This window comes from Macaca mulatta, chromosome 10 (assembly GCF_049350105.2).
Source record: "Macaca mulatta isolate MMU2019108-1 chromosome 10, T2T-MMU8v2.0, whole genome shotgun sequence".
Classification (NCBI taxonomy): domain Eukaryota; kingdom Metazoa; phylum Chordata; class Mammalia; order Primates; family Cercopithecidae; genus Macaca; species Macaca mulatta.
Window position 1 is genome coordinate 78,402,071 of NC_133415.1, and position 25,719 is coordinate 78,427,789.

At 38.1% G+C, this 25,719-nt stretch overlaps 1 protein-coding gene across 2 annotated transcripts in view; it reads left to right on the top strand.

The window, feature by feature from the left end:
* GPCPD1 (glycerophosphocholine phosphodiesterase 1) overlaps positions 1 to 25,719 on the top strand; it is a 65,970-nt gene that overhangs the window by 17,789 nt on the left and 22,462 nt on the right. For both annotated transcript variants that reach the window (XM_077951259.1, XM_015149460.3), the window contains 8 exons: positions 5,198 to 5,273; positions 7,138 to 7,179; positions 11,203 to 11,326; positions 12,679 to 12,910; positions 15,684 to 15,846; positions 16,134 to 16,266; positions 17,704 to 17,758; positions 21,546 to 21,638. In XM_077951259.1, coding sequence (XP_077807385.1) covers positions 5,198 to 5,273; positions 7,138 to 7,179; positions 11,203 to 11,326; positions 12,679 to 12,910; positions 15,684 to 15,846; positions 16,134 to 16,266; positions 17,704 to 17,758; positions 21,546 to 21,638 — 918 coding nt within the window. The remainder of the gene's footprint in view (positions 1 to 5,197; positions 5,274 to 7,137; positions 7,180 to 11,202; positions 11,327 to 12,678; positions 12,911 to 15,683; positions 15,847 to 16,133; positions 16,267 to 17,703; positions 17,759 to 21,545; positions 21,639 to 25,719) is intronic.

The following is a 25,719-nucleotide window of genomic DNA, read 5'->3' on the forward strand; positions in this document are numbered from 1 at the left end:
GTCGGTGGCGCTTTTTAAATAAAGCATTTTTAATAGAAGTATTATGAAACTTTGTCTAGTTGTACATTGTCAAATAATAGAAGTAATGTGCAAGGCAGTTTAAATTGTGAAATGATGTAAATTATTGGAATACATAATGTTACGAATATAAAAAATGATAGGAAAATAAATAACGAAAGCATTAAAAAGCTGAAATGGGAGAAAGGTTAATGTTACTGGGTCGAAAGTTTTAGGAGGTAATCTACCCAGGCAGTTTTGGAACTAAAGCTAAAAGTTTTGCGATTATGGACAAGCCAGTTGACCTTTAGGCTTTAGCCTCCTCATCTATAAAACAAAAGGTTTGAACTATAGATTTTTAGATCCTTTCATTGCAAAATTTTATTGAGTAAATGAAATTTTATCATTCATATTTTTCTCCCATGCATTGCTTTTTCTGGCATATTCCTTTTAGTTTAGAAGAGTCCTGAAATCCTTTTTCTCACTTTTTCACAGCTACATATTCTCTTTGTGAATTAGGATAAGGTGTTAATATGTTACATTTTAAAATAATTTCGCAGATGACAAAACAAAATACTATCTTATTTGAACATAGCACACAAAAGTAGTGAGTATTCCTGGAATGAAAACATTGGTATGAATCTGCAGATAGTCCTGATGTCACATCTTCACCAAAGATACTTTTTGAATTAACATGTAATTTCAACATTTTTTTTTTCCATGTCAACCCCTCTTTGCTTGTGGGTAGAATTAGGGATGTTTCCTCATAGTGAAATGTTAGCCAGTTTATCATTATATCCTTTGAAATTTTTCCTTCATTTTTGTAGAAATACATCTTTCTTTTTCAGCACGTATCTATGTTTCTGACTTTCATAGTTGCTAACATTCACTTAGATTCATTACAAACTGTCTTATTTTGACCTCTATCTCCCTTGAGTTTTAAGTCCTTTAACAAGATAATCAGTCACCTGCGATAGATAATTGTTTATTTTCAGAACAGTCTAGTTTGTCATTTTGTACAATAGTTTATTAGTATCTAAAATTCTTCTGAATGGTAAATACTGTCAGCTGTTAACTTGAGATTTGAACATTCTCAGAGAGTCTGTTGGCCTAGCTTCCTTTGCTTTACTCATGCCTAGATGACTATTTCTTTTACTGGTTGTACTAAAAATAGAGATTTTTTTTTTTCTTTTTTTTTTGAGATGGACTCTTGCTGTGTCACCCAGGCCGAAGTGCAATGGCACGATCTTGGCTCACTGCAACCTCCGCCTTCTGGGTTCAAGTGATTCTTCTGGCTCAGCCTCTGGAAGAATCAATCTTGGGAGGCTCAGCCTCCCAATCTGTAGCTGGGATTACAGGCATGCAACCACCATGCCTGGCTAATTTTTGTATTGTTTTAGTAGAGACAGGGTTTCGCCATGTTAGCCAGGCTGGTCTCGAACTCCTGACCTCAGGTGATCCACCTGCTTCAGCCTCCCGGAGTGCTGGGATTACTAAAGGCAGGAGCCACCACACGCAGCCATGATTCCTCAGACCCCCCCCTTTACATTCAGTTTGTTTTCAAAATTGTGGAAGGATAACAATCAGTAAAAGTTTTAAAAATTTGTGATATATGCAAGCAGTGATATTACCTGGCTAGCTAATAATTTTGCTTGGTGATTTGTTAAAAAACAAACTTCCAATCTACATATTGGATAGTCTTATTTATTTCTCTCAGTGCTTGGTATAACTGAGTGATGTCAGTAACTGTTTAAGAAAACAATCATGAAGACTTATTCTTGTGGGAAGAAATTTTTTTAAATATTTTTGTTAATATGCATGTTTGGAAACATTTCTGCAGTCGTCTGACATTATGTATACTAAATTGTGGAATAACTCTGCCAGTACTGTTAATGGAATATTGTCTTAGATTGACATCATTACTTTTTTCTCCAAAGATCTCTCTCCCATGTTACTCCAAAAAGCTTAAAATTTTGGCAGACTTTGTCAGAATGTTTTCTTTCAGAACTGTTTTCTTGTCGTAGATCTTGAAGAATAAGTTATTACAGATAATATATTAGAAAGTATTGCATGTACAATGAGACCAGGATTAAAAAATAAATAAATAAAAGGATTGCATGTTTTGGAGTTATCGCTGAGATTCTGAATTTCCCAATGCTCAGTTGTTAGTTTTTATTTATTTATTTTTTTGAAGTGGAGTTTTACTTTTGTTGCCCAGGCCGGAGTACAGTGGTGCGATCTCGGCTCATTGCAAACCACCTCCTGGGTTCAAGTGAGTCTCCTGCCTTAGCCCTCCGAGTAGCTGGGATTACAGGCATCACTGCCCAGCTAATTTTTGTATTTTTAGTAGAGACAGGGTTTCTCCATATTGGTCAGGCTGTTCTTTAACTCCAGACCTCAGGTGAGCCACCCGCTTTGACCTCCCAAAGTGCTAGGATTAGAGGAATGAGCCACCACGCCCGGCCTGTTAATTTTTTTTAAGGAAGTAAAGCTGAAAATTTAAGATTGCCTTCTAAAGTTTAATAAAGTAGGTTTAACAACTTTGGAAATTCAGTGTATTTTAAAACTAGGTTCTTTTTTTTCTATATTGTGACAGTTTACCAACCAATGTGTGTTTGTAGTCTGAATGATGATAGACATAATTCTGTCATCTGTTTACCTGGCCCTTTGGACTGTTCTTCAAATATGGTATTCTATTCAAGTCTAGGTAGTTTTATGCAGTCGGGTAGTGGGTAGATGAGAGTGGAGTTGTTAAAATTGCTACTAAAATATGTTCCCTATCAAATTTAATCCAAAGGACTGTTCTTACCTGATTAAAGATACTGCTGTCAACAGTCTATAAAGTTCCCCTGACATCTGAATTAAAGCAAACTCTCTGCTATGCCAACTGTATCTCTTTTTGACATTTAATATTATATTCATAGCACCCTTTTCTTTTTCTTTCTCTTTTTCTTTTTTGAGACACAGTCTCGCTCTATCGCCCAGGCTGGAGTGCAGTGGCGCGATCTCAGCTCACTGCAGCCTCCGCCTCCCAGATTTGTGGGATTTTCCTGCCTTGGCCGCCCAAGTACCTAGGATTACAGGCATGTGCCACCATGCCCGGCTAATTTTTATATTTTTAGTAGAGATGGGGTTTCACCATGTTGGCCAGGCTGGTCTCGAACTCCTGACCTCAAGTGATCTGCCTGCCTCGGCCTCCCAAAGTGCTGGGATTACAGGCATGAGCCACCACGCCTGGCCTATATTTGCAACTTTTGAGGTTTAGAAAGTTTGATGTCTAAAAAACACATTTAAAAAATGTTTCAGGAAAAATGTTATAGTAAACATCATCTAGAATTAAATTGATTTTAGTATAATGGATATGAAAGTCACCATATTTTTAAAAGAGCAATTTCACATTACATTTTTTAAAAATCTACGCAGTCTACCAATTAAGGTGAACTGTTATAGCAGGGAAGTATTTAGCTAGAGAAAAAGATAATTTTATTTAGTATCCCAGAATTAATGATTTGAAGAAATACATAGTACTATTTTAGTTTTTAAACTTCAGAAGTTTGAGGATTTCAGAAAAGAATTTAGCCTGGTTATTTTAAGTGACAGGACTATTTCTTGCATTTAATACTTAATAATTTGCCTAATTTGTTACATATTTGTTATTGTTTGGCATATTATCAAATTTAATCAGTATTAAAATCCTGTGGAAAGTATAGGAGAATATTTTAGTCCATTATTAATGCCTTCTAAAGATAATAGAGAAGCTTTTATGTCTAGGCTTTTTAAGAGTATATATAGGCTGGGCACAGTGGCTCACACCTGTAATCCCAGCACATTGGGAGGCTGAGGTGGGCGGATCATGAGGTTAGGAGTTCCAGGCCAGCCTGGCCAACATGGTGAAGCCCTGTCTCTACTAAAAATACCAAAATTAGCTGGGTGTGGTGGCACGTGCCTTTAATCCCAGCTACTCAGGAGGCCGAGGCAGGAGAATCGCTTGAACTCAGAAGGCAAGGTTGCAGTGAGCCAAGATCATGCCATTGCACACCAGCCTGGGCGACAGAGCAAGACTCTGTCTCAAAAAAAAAAAAAAAAAAAAAAAAAGTATGTGTAATATAATGCCTAGGAAAAGGCTCAAAGATTATATGTGAAAATGTTGATGGTGATTATCCCTAAATGGTATGATATGGGTGAGTTTTGTATTTTCTTTTTCCTTCTCTGTATTTAATTAAATTTCTTCACAGAACATATAACGAATAAAATACCTTGTAAGATTATAGTTTGAAAATGTGCTTCCAAAATCTGTATTTTAGAGTTTTATTTCAGCATGTAATTACAACTAGTGAGTTTCTTTTTAAAAATAAAAGGAAAATTAGAACACTTAAATTTTAGTCTTTTAGGTATACTCAGGGAACCTTGCATGGTTATTCACTATTGCATGTGTTATCAACACATAACTTTATGTTCTTCTTTAGTAGGGGAACTTGATAATGGAAAACAGTATGAGGAATTGTCACACTGTATGAGATTTTAGACTAAGGCATAAGAATGGAACTGGATGTTAGTTCCTCTTTTATCACACTTGCTCTTCAAGTTTACCTGGCCACGTGTCCCTTCTAGAATTTCCTGTGTTCTTTAGAAACACTGGTTCCTATGATATGAGAAATCTTCCTGTTTTTCACTTAGTATTCTTAAATAAATGTAATAAAGAACTTTATTATGCTTGTTAGTTCCTTGAGTAGCCTGTGATAGTTGCTCTTGCAGTACTTGTTCCTACTATTTTTACTATCGTAGGCTTTTTCTAAATGCATAGAGCAGGAGGTACATACTTACCTAGCAATACCTCATTGATGTCTGACATACCAAAGAAAGTATATTTGATATTTATCTTAAGAATTAATGTCAGTTAAAAATGAAAATTTCTTTGAAACAATTGAATATTGTAGGCAGATGTAGAAATGGGTTTGAGACAGTTCTGTGTGCCAGTTCATCTCATTTTTCTTTGTTTACTGCCTCTAATTTTCTTCCAGCATTTCATCGTGTTTTGTGATCTGGTACATTCCTGACTTTTGGCATATAATATTGATAATAAGATGAATCTTTTGGTCTCATATTTAGTATAAGATTTAGGCCACAAACATCTAATGGAGTCATGGGTAGAAAATAAGATATAAGAAATTATTGCAGACGTTTAACTTTTAAATTGCAGACTATCGGTGGTCCATGTCAAGTGATAGTTCACAAGTGGGAGACTCATCTACAACCACGATCAATAACCCCTTTAGGTATGGGCATTAACTGCATCTGTTTGAGGCATATGCATAAAGTTACTAATATGCTGCACAATGGCTTAGTGGGATTTAATAAATTTTTATTCTAAAGTTTAAGGTCAATGCATTGTCAGTGCTACAAATTTCACTGAGCATTTCATGGATCTTTCAAAACTGAACAGTTTTTAATTGCCTTTTAAAATAAACTTTATTAGAAATGTTTATCTAGATATTTTTGTTTTCTTGGGTTAGATTAGTTTATGAAATATTTACTTTCATTTGGAATGGTTAGAAAGTTTATAAGATAGCATTCTTCTTGACTGAGCATCCATGGCTCTATTTGTTTACTTGCTCAGGCTTAGAGAACATTTGAAGAAAAAATTAATCCAAAACAAAGATTCTTAAATTTTTAACTTTGAATATTAATAGAGTAAGTTATTCTATTTTTCTTTTCTTCTTAATTTTTTTTTTTTTTTTTTTAAACTGGTAAATACTTGAATAAACTTGTATGAATGAATTTGAATTTCTTAAATTCCCTGCTGGCTATGCTAGAATTGCTACTCAGAAAGTTGTTTTCTTTTTTTTGGAAGTTGTTTTCTTTTAAACACATTATCCACTTTTCTTATTCTTTAATATGGCATTTCTCTTCATACAAGTATTTTTGAATTTCCTTGTCCATATTGAAAATAGAATTTGAAGTTCATTTCACATACATTAAATTACCCACATGTATTCATCTATAAATTGACTCAGTGCTGAGAAACATATCTTTTAGTTTCTAGGTAAAGTTAAAATTGAAAGATAACTGGATGCTAGTTTTCTGGTTTAAATTAGAAAGCAGTGGGAGTTTCTGCTTTACCCCGGAGTAAGGACACGTCTCATTTAAACAGTATCTCATTCCATCCTCTTTATTGGATTTTCTTTTTGTATGTTTTAATACATTTTCGATACTGTATTTAGGATTTTTATGACAGTATACTTAAAATTACAATATTCCCATACTGAGGTTGGAACTTACTAGGTATTGAATGTTTTAAAAAAATTGTATTTTAAAGCATCTTGCAGTTAAATATATTTTATTATGAGAAGTGGGATGATTTTGTTTGTCTTTTAGAAAGGAATGTATACTTTGAGACATATAACTTTTGAACTTAAAAGCTGTGTGAACGTTACCAGAGAATCATTATTAGGAACTGTCACATCCATTTTGCAAGTATTTCAGACTAATGTTTAAAGTAAACTGGGAAGGGAAGTAGGCAAGGAAGATAAATTGTATTTTACTCAGAGGGGTGGGGCTTTACAGCTTTTCTCATTGAGTTGAAATTTCTGTTAGGAGAAGGGGATGTGCTAGCATTTATTCTTTTGGTAGTTCCTCACAGCTCTGTACATACAGGTAAGTTCACACTGTTTGTAAAGTAAAGCTTTTAACTGGCAGTAGCGAATAGTTGGGATATGAGGAGAATTACATTTGAGACAAGTTCAGAATATGCACTACATAAGAATAAGCATTTTAATTGTGCCAAGACCTTTGGTTTGAAAATCAAGGAGTTATCATGGTCCAGCAACCTGTGAGTCTTGTACATTGGTTAGTGTAGAAGTTAATCCCAGTGCCTCTAGAGCACCTTTCTGAAGAGTTTTCTTTTTCTTCCTTTTAACATAATGGATAATCAACAAAGTGTATAAGAACTATTACCGTTTGCTAGCCTCCTTTAAAGGGAATTCTTTATTGAGGGCTACAATAAATATGCTTATTCACCTTGGGCTGCTTTTAAGCTGTAGATTTAATATTATAAATGATCTTTAAGGTGGGTAATTTCTCTTGTTCATTGAGTATGCATCAAGAGTTTTAACTAAATTTTCTATTTTCCTTAAATTCTAGAAAGCGAAATTATTATTGACGATGGACAATTTGGAATCCACAGTAAGTGAGACTGACTTATTTAAATGTTTACTGAAATGATTGAGATGTTACTTTACGTTTCATTGGAAGTATATAGCACAGGAAAATAGAACATACAGTCATGTGCTGCATAACGATGTTTTGGTCAAAGACAGACCCACACATACAGCAGCGGTCTCATACGAGTATAATGGAGCTGAAAAATGCCTGTCGCCCAGTGACATGGCTGTCATAACGTAGCGCACGTTATAGTACAGCGCATTATGTTTTCTATGTGTAGATGTGTTTAGATACACAAATGCTTACCATTGTGTTATGTAGTTGCCTATAGCATTCAGTATGCCGTACGGTGTTGGAATCTAGGAGCAACAGGCCACACGATCTAGGTTTGTGTAAGTACATTCCCTGATGTTCCCACAACAATGAAATCGTCTAATGACGCATTTCTCAGAACTTACCTTCATTGTTAAGCAATGCATGACTGTAGCATGATTTTGAAAATAGAGACTAGATCCAAAAAACAAATCCCTTCTGTTAAATAGTAAGTAGTTTCTAATATAATTCTTGCGCTTTAAAATGTTATCCTTTTGGTTTTCATTTGACTAGCAATTTCAGGTGTATAATGTTATATAATTTAAAGTGTGTAGTATACTGAACTGCTAATGTAGCCTTTTACCTCTTTTATATTTGAAATTACATTAATGTTTCTAAATATCTAAAGTGTGAAATGTTACACTTAAGACTAAGTTTGTGAATTTTGTGTGTTTGTATATCGGCATATACTGTAAAATTCAGACTAACCAGAGTGTTCTAGTAATTCTGGCTGAATGTTTAAGTTAATTTGAGGTAGAGTAGAAAATGCTTTAACTTCTGAATATGTTGAAAGTGTTATTTGTGTATTTTCTGTTTTAGCAAATACCATATCCTAAGAATTCTAATTATCTTCAGTGACTGGAATTCTCACCCCCGCCCACCCAGGCTGGAGTGCAGTGGCGCAATCTTGGCTCACTGCAGCCTCCGACCCTGAGGTTCAAGAGATTCTCTTGCCTCGGGCTCCTGAGTAGCTGGGATTATAGGCTCCTGCCACCATGCCCAGCTAAGTTTTGTATTTTTTTTTTAATAGAGACAAGGTTTTGCCATGTTGGCCACACTGGTCTGAAACTCCTGACCTCAAGTGATCCACCCGCCTCAGCCTCCCAAAGTGCTAGGATTACAGGTGTGAGCCACCATGCCCAGCTGGGTGACTGGAATTCTTCTTCTTCTTCTTTTTTTTCTTTTTTTTTTTTGAGATGGAGTTTTCGCCCTTGTTGCCCAGGCTGGAGTGCAATGGCACAATCTTGGCTGACCACACTCTCCGCCTCCCAGGTTCAAGCGATTCTCCTGCCTCAGCCTCCTGAGTAGTTGAGATTACAGGCATGTGCCACCATGCCCAGCTAATTTTGTATTTTTAGTAGAGACGGGGTTTCTCCATGTTGGTCAGGCTGGTCTTGAACTGCCAACCTGAGGTGATCCTCCTGCCTCAGCCTCCCAAAGTGCTGGGATTACAGGCATGAGCCACCGCACCCAGCTGGAATTCTTACAGTGTATCAGGGCTGTTATATTAAACTGCATTCTTTTTTTTTTTTTTTTTTTTTGAGATGGAGTCTTGCTCTGTCACCCAGGCTGGAATGCAGTGGCGCAATCTCCACTCACTGCAGCCTCCACCAGCTGGGTTCAAGCAATTCTCCTGCCTCAGCCTGCTGAGTGGCTGGGACTACAGTTGAGTGCCATCACACCTGGCTAATTTTTGTATTTTTAGTAGAGATGGGGCTTTGCTGTGTTGGTTAGGCTGGTCTCAAACTCCTGACCTCAAGTGATCTGCCTGCCTTGGCCTCCCAAAGTGTTGGGATTACAGGCGTAAGCCACCATGCCCGGCCTGCATCCTCATTTTGGATGCTGTACTGTAGGAGTCAAAAGGTGGAAAGAGGGTGGGCGGAATTGTGTTTGTACTGACTCTGAATCAGAGATAAATTGCTGATAACCAGTTTGCTTTCCTGCTGAGCACAGGAAAGAACAGGCCTGAATGTTTTGGTTGTGGTTTTTATTAGGTATATGTGTTTATGTATGGTAGAAATGAACATGCTCTGGCAGTATTTAAATAGGAATTTGACATCTTTTCCTTGATTTTGTTTGAGATTGTTTATATTACATCAGAAAATAGTGTACAATACTTGAATAGCTTTAGTGTTAAGTGTTTTAGAGTCTTTATTACTTTCATAAGTAGTGTTTACACTACATGTTTTGGAGTGCTTTATGGAGTAGTAGTTTTTGCTTGAGCTGTGATGCATGGTCTCACTTTGTCTTTTCTGGAAAAGACAAGGTTAAAGTCCCACAGTTATTAAGCATTCTTAAGTTAGGAGAGAATTTCTAAGGAGAGAAGTTTCTTGGTATTTATTTATTTTAACCCTGTTTATGAAAAAGCTTAGGTCCAAAACAGCTGACAGTTTCTCTGGTATTTATGAAAATTTTGTTACCTATATTAAGTAGGTGAGTAGCTTCAAGTTAATGCTAACAGTGTTGTCACGATCATGCAGTTTATTTATGGCAGAATATATAAATTTGAGAATATGGAATTGACTCACAGTTCTGTTCTTACCTTCTGATATCTCAGACCCCCAGGACTAGTGGCATAACTAGTTGCAGCTAAATATCTAAAATGACGCTTTGGAAGTGTAACAGTGATCCCTAGTAGAACAGTTGCTAGGTTAGATGCTATCTTGGACCATGTGCTCTTTCTGAAATAGATTTGTATTATTTCAGTCATGGATTCAATATGAATATTTTAATTTATTTGTGCTGTGACAGCATAGCTAATTATTAATATTCATTTAATTTCCCTCCCTATTTTATATAAAAGTTATATTTGAATAAAGAATTTAAGACTACCTGTGTATTTGCTTTGGGGAGAAGAGTACCAGTGTTAGGTAACCTCAGTGTATTATTACAGTGTGAATGTGGGCAGGGTGAGGTGGCTCATGCCTGTAATACCAGCACTTTGGTAGGCCTGAGGAAGGCGGATCACTTGACGTCAGAAGTTCAGGAGTTTGAGACCAGCTTGGCCAGCATGGTGACACCCTGTCTCTACTAAAAATACAAAAGTTAGCTGGGCATGGTGTATGCCTATAATCCCAGCTACTTTGGAGCCTGAGGCGTGAGAATCACTTGAACCTGGGAGATGGAGTCCTCAGTGAGTTGAGATCACACCACTGTACTCTAGCCTAAGCAACAGAGCAGGACTCTGTTTCAAAAAAAAATGAATTTATTCCTTTTAGATTTTTTTCAAAGATGGCATTGATAGAACCAGGATCTTTTCTGAAGGCCTTTGGAATATGTATTCTAAATCTGTCTGTTCACAATGATTCATTATTTTGGGATTCTTTTCTTTTCTTTTCTTTTTTTTTTTTTTTTGTGAGATGGAGTCTCGCTCTGTTGCCCAGGCTGGAGTGCAGTGGCATGATCTTGGCTTACTGCAAGCTCCGCCTCCTGGGTTCATGCCATTCTCCTGCCTCAGCCTCCCAAGCAGCTGGTACTACAGGCGCCCGCCACCACGCCTGGCTAATTTTTTTGTGTTTTTAGTAGAGACAGGGTTTCACCGTGTTAGCCGGGATGGTCTCGATCTCCTGACTTCGTAATCTGCCTGCCTTGACCTCCCAAAGTGCTGGGATTACAGGCGTGAGCCACCACGCCTGGCCTGTTTTCATATTTAGAAAGGAAAGAATTTAATTCTTTTTTTATTGTTATTCTAAAAATACTTATTTACTGAAAGGATCTTTTCCGTCAGATTTTTACCTTTGGAACCTTTGGGTTGCATATGAACAACGGTTTAGGCAGGGGTCTAGGAAACAAATCATGGATTAGATCTCATTAAAAAATGTATTTCCTTTGGAGGTAAAAAAAAAAAAAAAAACAGTGAGTGTGAACTAGAATTATCAATGCATATAGGTACTTATTGTGTTGTTTAAAAATATATATAATAATTACTGTTCTTCATATTTATTCTGTCAGATGGTGTTGAAACTCTGGATTCTGGATGGCTGACGTGTCAGACTGAAATAAGATTACGTTTGCATTATTCTGAAAAACCTCCTGTGTCAATAACCAAGAAAAAACTAAAAAAATCTAGATTTAGGTATGACCATGTATATGTTTATTAGGCCATTTTTTTAAACTAGTGCTGTAGATTTCAGACTCAATTGGTTTTAGTCTTTAAGTTTACACAGTTTGGGATAATGTTACATATTCTAGTAACTACAGGGCTTTGTAACAGTGAACTACTTATCCCCGCTCAGGTTGCTACTGTTGCAGTTAGTCTTAATCTCTACATTTAGAACCAGAAAAAATTTGTTTATATAGATAAGTGGTTTTCTAAGCTTATGTATTTTTATAGTTTCTATTTAAATTTTCATAGTGTAGCAGCAGTTTGTTTTAAAATTGATACAATGTGCCGGGCGTGGTGGCTCACGCCTGTAATCCCAGCACTTTGGGAGGCCGAGGTGGGCAGATCACCTGAGGTCAGGAGTTCGAGACCAGACTGGCCAACATGGTGAAACCGCGTCTCTACTAAAAATACAAAAATTAACCGGGCATGGTGTCGGGTGCCTGTAATCCCAGCTGCTTGGGAGGCTGAGGCAGGAGAATCATTTGAACCCAGGAGGCAGAAGTTGCAGTGAGCCAAGATCGCAGCCCTGCATTCCAGGCAGAGCGAGACTCTCTCTCAGAAAAAAAGAAAAAATTGATATAATGGAAATGATTGTCTGCTACATAATGCCATAAAGAGAAAATATTTTTTGGAAATATTCTTCAGTGTTCTAAATTGTACTGTGTCTTGAAAATGAAAAATTTTCCACACAACAGAAAATTTTTGAATATTATGTGTGTTTAATTTTATATATATATATATTCTTTTGAGAGAAGATCTGGCTGTATCACCCAGGTTGGAGTACAGTGGTGCAATCTTGGCTTACTGCAACCTCCACCTCCCAAGCTCAACTGATCCTCCCACCTCAGCCTCCCGAGTAGCTGGGACTACAGTCATGTGACACATGCCTGGATAATTTTTATATTTTTTGCAGGTGGGGTTTCACCATGTTGCCTACGCTGGTCTCAGACTTCTGAGCTTAAGCAGTCCTCCCGCCTCAGCCTCCCAAAGTTCTGGGATTACAGGTGTGAGCCATTGGCCCAGCCCTGGATTTATTTATTTTTTAATGAAAGAATCAACAACCTTAGTAGGCACAATGGTCATTTATCCCATTTTAATACTTTGCAAAAATATATGTGGATAACATCGATATTTTATAAAACACACCTAATTCCTTAACCTGTAGTATGTGTAGTCTCTGCATAATGCGTTATTTTTGTTATTCGAAGATTTAGCATATTTGGGGGCACTTTAAAATGTAGAATTTAGGCAACATTTGTATGAGTTTTTCGTTTCTGCCACTTCTTGCATCTCATTATTATTATTATTATTTTATTACATAGAGTGAAGCTGACACTAGAAGGCCTGGAGGAAGATGACGATGATAGGGTATCTCCCACTGTACTCCACAAAATGTCCAATAGCTTGGAGATATCCTTAATAAGCGACAATGAGTTCAAGTGCAGGCATTCACAGCCGGAGTGTGGTTATGGCTTACAGCCTGATCGTTGGACAGAGTACAGCATACAGACAATGGAACCAGATAACCTGGAACTAATCTTTGACTTTTTTGAAGTGAGTAGTTACTGCAGTGAGGGGATTGAGAAAGAATGCAGGGACACGCTTATATTAACATATGTTTTGATTTTTATTTTAATCTAATTCGTGTAAAGCTAATTTTTTAGAGGTACGCTTCTGTACAGTTAAGCTTAAAAGACTTAGGGGACGAGCTTATTTTAATGTATGTTTTGATTTTTATTTTGAGCTAATTTGTGTAAAGCTAACTTTTTAGAGGTATGCTCCTCTGTACAGTTAAGCTTAAAAAACTTAGAGTTGTCATCTTCAAGTACTATTAAAAATATAATTAAGAGAACAGCAGTATTGCTGTTTCACATGAAGACCAGACGTCTTTGATGCCTGTCTGCTAAATCTAAATGTGAATGAATTGTATCCAAAGGAACCATGAGCAGTAAATAGAGACCAGGGCAGGGTTTTTACCTCTTGGCGAGCATACCAGTGTAAGAAGTGTGATCGAGTTCTCATTATGATGAAGCCTGTCGTTTATTGAGGTACTTTATTAGGATTTGTTGATGGGACTGACTTGCAACTTGATATTGTAAATATGTAATGAAATTATAAAGTTTGTGCCAGGTTATTGACAATCTGTGCTGCTAACTTTCTGGAGCTACATGTGCTACTTACACTAGTGCTTGCAGATCACTGGCTGTTCATATTTCCCCAACACATAATACTTGGTACATCCCCTAAGGTCCTAACTGCTGTCGGCCTGGCTTAGTAGTGATATGTAGTGGTTTTCTTAGCCTCTAGCTCCACCTCCACACCCATTTATACTAGATTAGAGTTTAAATCTTGGAGGGTAGGGAATACGTCTTGACCACCAGTAGCCCCCAGCCCATTTCTTAAGGACAGAATTCAGGATGGATTTTAAAAAATCTAATCTTAAGCAGTAAGATCTGTGGGACTCTATTATAAAAATATGAAGTTTTGATGACTTCTTTCTTTTTCTTTTTTCTCTTTTTTTTTTTTTTCCTGGAGAGAGGGTCTTGCTGTGTTGCCCAGGCTGGAGTACAGTGACATGATCATGGCTCACTGCAGCCTCAACCTCCTGGGCACCAGTGATCCTCCTACCTCAGCCTCCCAAGTAATTGGGACTACAGGTGTGTACCACCACACCCAGCTAATTAAAAAAAAACTTTTTTGGCTGGGTGCGGTGGCTCGCACCTGTAATCCCAGCACTTTGGGAGGCCAAGGCAGGCAGATCATGAGGTCAAGAGTAAGAATACAAAAATTAGCCAGGTGTGGTGGCACTTGCCTGTAATCCCAGCTACTCAAGAGGCTAAGGCAGGAGAATTGCTTAAACCCAGGAGGCGGAGGTTGCAGTGAGCCAAGATCATGCCACTGCGCTCCAGCCTGAGCGACAGAGCAAGACTTCGTCTCAGAAATAAAAAAAAACAACAATAACTTTTTGTTGTTGTTGAGATGGGGTCTTTGTTGCCCAGGCTGGTCTTGAACTCCTGGGCTCAAGCGATCCTCCTGCCTTGGCCCCTCGGAGTGCTGGGATTACAGGTGTGAGTCTCCGCTCCTGGCCTGAACGTTTTCTTGTTGCTTCCTTTTAATAAACCTGCCTTTTAATAAACTCTTGAATGTCTTACCTTCCCTTTAATTTGGTTAGCATTTTTTGTAATAGTGTTTTATTCATAGACTAGGCTGATAAAATATCCAGTGTAATCTCAAAGTGAGTATAGTATTTGGTTTCCTAGAGAGTTGCTATCCCTATATGACTCTTGTGTAGACACATATTTTTTTTTTTTTTGAGACGGAGTCTTACTCTGTGGCCAAGGCTGGAGTGTAGTGGCGTGATCTCAGCTCACTATAAGCTCCTCCTCCTGGGTTCATGCCATTCTGCTGCGTCAACCTCCCGAGTAGCTGGGACTACAGGCGCCCGCCACCGTGCCCGGCTAATTTTTTTGTATTTTTAGTAGAGATGGGGTTTCACCATGTTAGCCAAGATGGTCTCGATCTCCTGACCTTGTGATCCGCCCACCTCGGCCTCCCAAAGTGCTGGGATTACAGGCGTGAGCCACCATGCCTGGCCGTGTAGACACGTTTTTAGAGAATATGTTAAAAATTCACTACAAATATATCTTAGTCCTAAAACAACATAAAAGTGATTAGAAATTTTCGAGCAGTGCTTTAAATTTAAACTGAATGAGACTCCGTCTCGAAAATACACACATGTTTAAACTGTACAAGAAAATGTATTTAATTATAGAGAAGACATCAAGTCACTTGAATATAAATTTGATTGTATCTCTTTCTTATCAGTTCTGCCCAGAGATTCTCAGTTGACTTTAAGTGAGGTTTTTGATCTTTAAATTGAAAATATTGAATTTTTTTTTTTTTTGAGATGGAGTCTTGCTCTGTTGTCCAGGCTGGAGTGCAGTGGCACGATCTCAGCTCACTGCAGCCTCCACCTCCAGGTTTCAAGCATTTCTCCTGCATCAGCCTCCTGAGTAGCTGGTACTGCTGGCATGTGCCACTATGCCCGGCTAATTTTTTGTATTTTTAATAGAAATGAGGTTTCACTATGTTAGCCAGGCTAGTCTCGAACTCCTGACCTCGTGATCCGCCTGCATTGGCATCCCAAAGTGCTGGGATTACCGACGTGAGCCACTGCACCTGGCCGAAAATATTGAAGTTTTTATGAAAAAAAAATACATATACATATTTCATATATAGGTGATATATATATATGTATGTGTAAATTATGTATGTATGTAATACAGAAGTTTAAAAATTAAGATTATTTTAAATCTCATTTTTTCAGGAAGATCTCAGTGAGCACGTAGTTCAGGGTGATGCCCTTCCTGGACATGTGGGTACAGCTTGTCTCTTATCATCCACCATTGCTGAGAGTGGAAAGAGTGCTGGAATTCTTACTCTTCCCATCATGAGCAGAAATTCCAGGAAAACAATAGGCAAAGTGAGAGGTAAGTTTGAAGACACTGCCAAATAACCCAAGGGGTTAAGTTGGAATTTTAATTAGTTTCAAATTAAGTATTTGATAATGATAAAGATGAAATTAATAATTTGCTTTGGTATCAATTTAAGGAGCATGTCTGTTACATTTTCTAAAAGTTTTGAATCTTGATTTTTTTTGTTGTTGTTTGATAGAAACTGATAAAGCTGGCTTGAGTGGTATTTAAATATAATTCAGCTCATAATGGCCCTTTTAATCATTTTTGTTTTTGTTCCTCCCTCTTTTTTCCTATGAAAGTTGACTATATAATTATCAAGCCATTACCAGGATACACTTGTGACATGAAATCTTCATTTTCCAAGTATTGGAAGCCAAGAATACCATTGGATGTTGGCCATCGAGGTGCAGGAAACTCTACAACAACTGCCCAGTAAGTTGAATATTTGAGTAAGATTAGCATTTGGTGTAGCTCATGTTTGATAGAGTTCTACTGGTTTTCTCAGCAAAGGTGAAATGATATTTTTATTTTTTACCAAGGGAATTTAATGTAATTTGGTAATTGAAGTTAGAGACCAACCTTAAGATTCTGGTCAATTTTATAATATATCTACTGAATTGATAAGGAGGAAGACATTAAAAATTGAAACACAGGAAGGAAAGCTTGATGCAGAAAGCTTTGGTAGCATCAGTGTGTGTGTCTGTATTGTGGTCCTTACTTTTGACGTGTTGCCCTCTCTCAGTCTGAGTTTCTGCATCTATAAAATGGAAGGGTTTGGACAGCATTATCCCAAGTTTAGAAAAGTGTGATTAAACTCAACGAATATTAGTTAACTTGAACCTCAACCAAAAGATGCTCTCTCTTCTCAACAGATTGTAGCCTGGAATAGTTGTCTTCCCCTTCTACTTTTGTAAGTTTGTTTAATTACCAGTGCTATAGCTCATGCCTCAGATTTTCTACTGTAAATTTTAATCCCTCTCCATTTTGTTTTAAAGTGATGCTGTGGAGATGATTAGGATTTTTTAATTTTAAAGTCTATAAAAAACCATTTAAGGAAGAAGGACCCTCACCCGCCCCCACCTTTTTGGTTGGTTTGTTTTTGAGACAGGGTCTCTGTCGCTCAGGCCGGAGTGCAGTGGCACATTCTTGTCTCACTGCAGCCTCAATTTCCGGAGCTCAAGCCATTCTTCCACCTCAGTCTCCCCAGTGGCTGGAACCACAGGCACGTGGTACCATGCCCAGCTATATTTTTGGTATTTTTCTATAGATACCAGGTCTCACCTTGTTGCCCAGGCCAGTCTCGAACTCCTGAGCTCAAGTGATCTGCCTGCCTCAGCCTCCCAAAGTGCTGGGGTTACAGGTGTGAGCCACCGCACCTAACCTCTCAGGCCCCATCTTAAACAATACATTTTCCCCCTTTCTGTTCTTATTATTAATAGATTTTCCACACTTCTATCCTGCGTGTGTGTCGGTTGTTTCTCATTCCCCCACAGTCTGCCAGTAGTAAGTCCTTTGGAGGCTGTATTGCAAGGAGCAGGTTTCTATGTCTCTATTTCTTCTGCCATTGAAAAGGATTATTTTTACTGATCACTTTGCATGGCTCCAAGAAAAAAGTCCATAGTACAGGGCAAGTGTATGTTGTGTTGGCTATGTTGGTATACAGCTTGTAAATATCTATCATTGTTAGAGCTTGCATTTAAGGAATAAATTCCTAGTGACAACCATAGTCATATTTGGGGGATGTCAAAATTGGCCTCAAAATACAGAATAAGTACCGTTTCCCATTGTTGAAAATACACTTTGCCTCTTTATTACATTTGTTTCTTTATCTTCCCTATAGTTTATGATAACTGTATTTCTTCTTTTCAGGCTGGCTAAAGTTCAAGAAAATACTATTGCTTCTTTAAGAAATGCTGCTAGTCATGTAAGTAACCTTTAAATAACTTTAGACTGCTGAGGTAGAGAAATATGGATCAGGGAGTCTCCTCCAGTTTTTATTAATAGTTAGAAAGGGGAAATATCTCTTGGCATTTATATTCAGATCCATGGTGAAGATTGGGATAAAGACAATAGAACCATAAGCATCTTTTCTTTTTTTTTGAGACAAGGTCTCGTTCTGTCACCCAGGCATGGAATACAGTGCTGCAAACATGGCTCACTGCAGCCTCAACCTCCTGGGCTCAGGCAGTCCTCCCACCTCAGCCTCCATAGTAGTGGGAATAGAGACATGTGCCGCCATGTCTGGCTAATTTTTAAATTTTTTTTTCTTTTGTGGAGACAGGGTCTCACTATGTTGCCCAGGCTGGTTTCAAACTCCTGGGCTCAAGCGATCCTCCCGCCTCAGCCTTCCTAAGTACTGGGATTATGGGTATCAGCCACTGTGTCCAGCCAGCATCCTTTTTTGAGATAATAAATTTTGAGTAATTGAGACCAAAAAAAAAGTTCCCACTAAGCATTGGTTTTCACTACCTGAATAATGTGCTTATTCAGATACTCACTTTGGAAAAAATGCCTTTAGAAAGATTTGATGGGACAGGCACAGTGGCTCACACCTGTAATCCCAGCACTTTGGGAGGCCGAGATGGGCAGATCACCTGAGGTTGGGAGTTCAAGACCAGCCTGGCCAACATGGTGAAACCCCGTCTGTACTAAAAATACAAAAAATTAACCGGGCATGGTAGCCTGCGCCTGTAATCCCAGCTACTTGCGAGACTGAGGTGGGAGAATTGCTTGAATCTGGGAGGTGGAGGTTGCTGTGAGCTGAGATCACGCCACTGTTTTCCAGCCTGGATGACAGAGTAAGACTCAGTCTCAAAAAAGAAAAAAAAGAAGGAAAGATTTGATGGTGATTTTATGTAACACTTGAAAAAAGTGTATCAGCTGGGTGTGGTGTCTCATGCCTGTAGTCTCACCTACTTGGGAGTCTGAGGCAGGAGCTTTGCTGGAGCCCAGGAGTTTGAGGCTGCGGTGAGCTATGATCCGGCCAGTGCACTCCAGCCTGGATGACAGAATGAGACTCTATCTCTTTAAAAAATAACAAAAAAAAGTATCAGTTTCTACCCTTGCATAGCAACTTGATTGTCTTCCTTAACTCCTTGTTTTTTTTTTTTTTTTAATCCAGTTATAAAGGATTATAGTCTGTTTTTTAGCTTTTAGGATTTTCAGCAACTGCAACTTGGACATTTTTAATCAATAACCTGAGATTTTTCTCCCCTCTTCCTCTGTACTTGTCTGGACCGCCTCACATTCCAAAGTGAAACTAGGGGAAAAATGGAGGAACATCTCATTTTTTAATTTCCACTTTTTCCACAATGTACTCCATATGCCCTCAACTTTGCCTTGTAAAAAATAGTTCGGGAAGTAAACTTGGCTAGTCAGTGTTTAACCTCATTACTTACATCTATTCTGAGGTGTACTTTTAAAATATTTTAACCTCTCTGAAACTGGAATGGGTTTACAACTTAGCTTTGAGTCATAATTTAATTGGCAGCATATTTCCCCCTCTTAGTGGTATGTAAAATAATGCATTTTAAAATTCATGACATCTTGAATTGATTATAATTTTAATATTTAAAATAATAGTATATTGTTTTATCTTTGTTGAAAATATATTTATTAGTAGTATTGGGCTATAGTTTATAATTAATTTGGAACCAGTTTTACTGTCATGGCTAGTCTAAACATCATTTCATTAGCTATAAACATGATGGCCTGGTCGCCCAGGCTGGAGTGCAGTGGCAGGATCATAGCTCACTGCAGCCTCAACCTCCTGGGCTCAAGTGATCCTCCTGCTTTGGCTTCTCAAGTAGCTGGGACCACAGGCATGTGTCATCACACCTGGCTAATTGTTGTTTTTTTTGTAGAGACAGGATCTCACTATGTTGCTCAGGTGGGTTTCGAACTTGTGGGCTCAAGCTATCCCCTCACTTGGCCTCCCTAAGTACTGGGATTACAGGCATGAGCCATCTTGCCCGGTGTGATGAGCCGGGTTTTTTTTGTTTTTTGTTTTTTGTTTTTTGTTTTTTTTGAGATGGAGTTTTGTTCTGTCTCTCAGGCTGGAGTACAGTGGCGTGATCTCGGCTCACTGCAACCTCACCTCCTAGGTTCAAGCGATTCTCCTGTTTTAGCCTCCCGAGTAGCTGAGATTGTAGGCGTGTGCCACCATGCCCAGCTAATTTTTGTAATTTTGGTAGAGATGGGGTTTCCCCATGTTGGCCAGACTGGTCTTGAACTTCCGACCTCAAGTGATCTGACTGCCTCAGCCTCTCAAAGTGCTGGCATTATAGGCGTGAGCCACCGCACCCCGCCAAGAATTTTTAGATATGTGCTTTTTGAGAGAGGATTTCATTAAGCCTTTTTCTTCCATATTCTAATGAAATCCTTTGTAACTCACAGGGATCACATTTTCAGAAGTGTTATTTTAATTGTTATTGAATTATTTTAATGTTAAATACGTATCTGTGAAGATGTTTTGGTCTGTTATTGGCTTATTACTTAAACCTTACAATGAATTTTGGGATTAAGTTTTGTCTCCTACTAAAATTGTTTTCTATAAGGATTATGGTTGTCTAAAACCAAACAAATTAGAAAGCTACAACTTAAAATGTTTCATAGAACTACTTGGGAATGGTAGGGTTTGTCCTCTTTGGTAGAATGGGTTTTTGGTTTTGTCTTGTTTCAAATAAGAGGTGCTAAGTTTCCCGCTTCAGAAGTCTGCAAGGAAGTAGGCTCCCTCGCCATACTCTTGAACTCCTTTGACTCTAGTCTGTGATCCATGTGTATTCACACGTTGAGTTCTACCCCTTGACAACTTAGAGCCGGTGTAAGGGGTAGAAATGCACCCACCTTTTCTAGTACAGCACCTCTGTGGGTCACAGCAAAGTAGTGTTACAGAATTTTCAAACCTTCCTTCTATCGCAGCTGGCCTTCTTTCAGGAAAGGTGCATATTTGTATGTCAGTTTATGACATACAGACTTTAACTGAATTAATTCATGGGGGTGAGTGGATCTGCCTTTTTCTTTCTTTCTTTTTTTTTCTTTAAATTAATTTCAGTCCTGCTCCTTCTGTGTGGATCTGGTTTTTAGAAATTTGGCTTTAACTATAATTCATGTCTTCCTCATTTGTTTGGCTCTCATTAGGAAACTGGACATGAGCATCATCTTTTTCCTGTTTCTGTTTTCTCTGTCTGTTCATCAGCAGTTATGGCTTCCTCTTTCATTCAGTACTGACATTTTGCTGAGAAAGGCTGTACAGTGGACTGCTCAGGTGCACTAAGGAGCAGAGCTAAGGCGCTTTGCAGCTTATTCCTTTCCTCACCAAATCTTTCATGTTAGCTGTGCAGCTAAGGTTTGCAGGGACAGTGGGCAGCAATGTGAGGGATCCCTGAGCTCGAGGCACTTGTCGGGTTCCGTTTCTGCCGATAGCAGTTGTAGAAGTGACAGCCCGAAGGCTGTCTCACTGCCACTGAGGTGCCTCTGGATGTTTTAAAGTGAATCTGTGTCCTTTTTTTTTTTTTTTTTTTTGCCCAGGAAAAAGTAGCTGTGCTTTTGCAAAAGAGAAAAGCCATTGTTTTAAGAGAATACATTACTTTTTAGAAAAAGTTTGTACAGGTCCATAATTTTATAGTGAACAAAAATTTCTTATGTTCTTGCAGTTTGAGATGTACTGTGTACCAGGCAATGTTTTTCAAATACTTGCTTCCTTCTATCAGGGTGCAGCCTTTGTAGAATTTGATGTACACCTTTCAAAGGACTTTGTGCCCGTGGTATATCATGATCTTACCTGTTGTTTGACTATGAAAAAGGTACGTTGAAATTTCTTCATTTCAAACTCTTAATGTTAGGTAAAAGGTTTAAAAACTAGGAAGTTTTAAAAATATTTTAAATTACTTATTAAATAGAATTGGTTAATTCATTTTTTTGGTGTATTCCTGCCAGTCCTTCCCTCTCATGCTCTTGCAACATTGAGACAGTGATGAGATGGGATACTGCCTTCCTAGAGTAGGGTCTCTGTTGCTGAATACACTTTATTATGTTATAGAAAAGGGACATTCCAGGTGATTTCTGTGGTGGTGTGACTGTCTGTGCTACTATATTGAGGCAAGAGAGGAAGATATCATAGTGTTTGTTTTCTGGAATTCCAGCTGTTTCTGCTTCAAGCTTCTTCAATTAATAAAGCTAGTGAGCCACAGTGAAACATTCAAAAAGTGGTTTGGAGTTAGATGGCGGAGGGCCTCAGTGAAGAGGTTTAGACTCAAGAGCTAGGGAGGTAGGGAATACTTTTTAGCTGAAAAGGGAAATGTTCACGACTAATGTTTTGGTAGCTGATGAAATAGGAATGTCAGAGGACAGAGACTGCAGGCAGGGCGAGCAGCAATGTGGGCTACAGGAAAGGTAAGCCTGAATTGGAGTAGGGGACCAGAAGAATGGAGAAGAGGGCATAATGGGGGCGGCGGGGGGGGGATTCCAGAATGAGATTTAAAAATTTATGTAGCTTTAAAAAAACTGTAATTGTTTTTGTACAAACATAATCGTGACAATGATATAGTCCCTAAACATCAGTATACTATGTAACCAAGTGATTTCTCAGGGACGTGGACGCTAAAACTGTGTTGGGTATTAATTTCCAACTGAGTTGATTTCAAGTTAGTCTAGTTTGCTAACATCACTGTATCAGATATTGCCTGTTATATGAAAGAGTGTGACAAGGAACCTGGCACCACCTGCTGGTGAATTTGATTCCCTATTTAATAAATGGTGCTGGGAAAATTGGCTAGCCATAAGTAGAAAGCTGAAACTGGATCCTTTCCTTACTCCTTATACGAAAATTAATTCAAGATGGATTAGAGACTTAAATGTTAGACCTAATACCATAAAAACCCTAGAGGAAAACCTAGGTAGTACCATTCAGGACATAGGCATGGGCAAAGACTTCATGTCTAAAACACCAAAAGCAACGGCAGCAAAAGCCAAAATTGACAAATGGGATCTAATTAAACTAAAGAGCTTCTGCACAGCAAAAGAAACTACCATCAGAGTGAACAGGCAACCTACAGAATGGGAGAAAATTTTTGCAATCTACTCATCTGACAAAGGGCTAATATCCAGAACCTACAAAGAACTCAAACAAATTTACAAGAAAAAAACAAACAACCCCATCAAAAAGTGGGCAAAGGATATGAACAGACATTTCTCAAAAGAAGACATTCATACAGCCAACAGACACATGAAAAAATGCTCATCATCACTGGCCATCAGAGAAATGCAAATCAAAACCACAATGAGATACCATCTCACACCAGTTAGAATGGCGATCATTAAAAAGTCAGGAAACAACAGGTGCTGGAGAGGATGTGGAGAAATAGGAACACTTTTACACTGTTGGTGGGATTGTAAACTAGTTCAACCATTATGGAAAACAGTATGGCGATTCCTCAAGGATCTAGAACTAGATGTACCATATGACCCAGCCATCCCATTACTGGGTATATACCCAAAGGATTATAAATCATGCTGCTATAAAGACACATGCACATGTATGTTTATTGCAGCACTATTCACAATAGCAAAGACTTGGAATCAACCCAAATGTCCATCAGTGACAGACTGGATTAAGAAAATGTGGCACATATACACCATGGAATACTACGCAGCCATAAAAAAGGATGAGTTTGTGTCCTTTGTAGGGACATGGATGCAGCTGGAAACCATCATTCTTAGCAAACTATCACAAGAACAGAAAACCAAACACCGCATGTTCTCACTCATAGGTGGGAACTGAACAATGAGATCACTTGGACTCGGGAAGGGGAACATCACACACCAGGGCCTATCATGGGGAGGGGGGAGGGGGGAGGGATTGCATTGGGAGTTATACCTGATGTAAATGACGAGTCGATGGGTGTTGACGAGTTGATGGGTGCAGCACAGCAACATGGCACAAGTATACATATGTAACAAACCTGCACGTTATGCACATGTACCCTAGAACTTAAAGTATAATAATAAAAAATAAATTTAAAAAAAAAGAAGTGAATAGTAAAATTTTGTGTCTTATATTTAATTACTTGTAATGAAAATTTGCACTTATTTTAAACAATTGTGTATTAATAATTATTACAATTAAACTCAATCCAATAGATATTTTTCAAAACTTTAAGACTTATGGTCACTGAAATTCTTAAAATGTTTAATTTCAACTTATATACATATTTTGTTGAAAAAATATAAAAAGGTTATCTTTTTAAAAATTCTAGCAAAAAATATATTACATGTGTAGGAAATGTAAATAAAAATTCAATAAAAAACAAGGAAAGAAAAAAAAAAAAAGAGTTCCTAGGGGTTGGATTATTATGATGTATAGGAAAGGACCCTTTTGTTTCTGCGAAATGGTATTAGAAGGAAGGAAGGAAGGAAGGGAGGGAGGGAGGAGGGAGGGAGGGAGGGGAGGGAGAAAGGGAGGGGGAAGGAAGGAGATGCATCTATTTAGATTACATGAGTAGAGTGACCAAACACATGGAACAGGTGGTTTTAGCCATGGAAGAACATTAATGAAAAGATAAATGAGAAAGAGTAAAGTAATAAATGATCTTATTAGCCAAGATTGAGATTAATTGATCTAGCTGCAATTTATTTATTTATTTATTTGAGACTGAGTCTTGCTCTGTCACCTAGGCTGGAGTGCAGTGGCATGATCTTGGCTCAGCCTCCACCTCCTGGGTTCAAGCAATTCTCCTGCCTCAGCCTCCTAAGTAGCTAGGACTGCAGACTGCTAAGTAGCTGGACCACGCCCAGCTAATTTTTGTATTTTTTAGTAGAGACAGGGCTTCACCATGTTGGCCAGACTGGTCTCAAATTCTTGACCTCAGGTGATCCGCCCACCTCAGCCTCCCAAAGTGCCGGGATTTACAGACGTGAGCCACTGCACCTGGCCGAGCTACAATTTACTTCTGAAAATCAATGAGAGTTCAAATATTACTAATGCCCCATTTTCACCAGGCTATATCTTGATCTGAAGTTGAACCTGACTGAGTTGAGAAATGAAAGCAATGAACTTTTATATTGAATTTTTATTTTTAAGCTGGTATTTTTCTTATAAAAACATTTCATGTTCATTAGAAAAAATGTATTTCAGAAGATTATGAAATGAAAAATAAATCTTTCCTGTTTTTCCTTGTTCTCACTGCCTTACTCTTAATAGTTTCTTATGTGTTCCAGAAAAACCTTATGTATGTACAGTTTCATACCAATGTACATGAATGAATATATATGTGGTGGATTTTAGTATATTTGTTGGACAGATGATTTATTGGTGATACCTTAATTCATTTCCTGTAGAAGTGCCTTCAACAGAGTGACATTGATCATTTGATAGACATTAAAACCTAATACAACAGATTTGCTTCTGGGGGAAACATGATAGCTCAGAGTGCTTGTTAAGTATTACGGTTTATAGCTAATCAGACAATTTTTTCATGACGTTTGATGTGTCTGCTGTTTTTAATCAAATATTTAAAAGTATTTGAAAAGATTAGAAACTTACAGAAATAAATTCTATATAGTACTTTCATATTGATTTCTAGTCATGTAGCATGGATAAGTATCAAAGAAAATGTATAGACAGCATAACAAGAAGTAGGGGAGATGACTGACTTCTGGTTCTATCTCAGTTGTCTTCAGCGCTACAGCTTTCTCCCAGCTCCTTTTTCCTTCCAGGTATTCTACACTGCAGTAAAAACGAAAGCCAGAATATAAGGGCTGGGAGGTGATGTTAGATTAGAAGGGGTCCCCCGCATGGGCTCAGTGTGGCTACTCACTGTTATTCTCATGGTTGAGTAAATAGAGTTGCTAGGCCTGTCTAGTGTGAGCATTCAGTGATAATTTAGG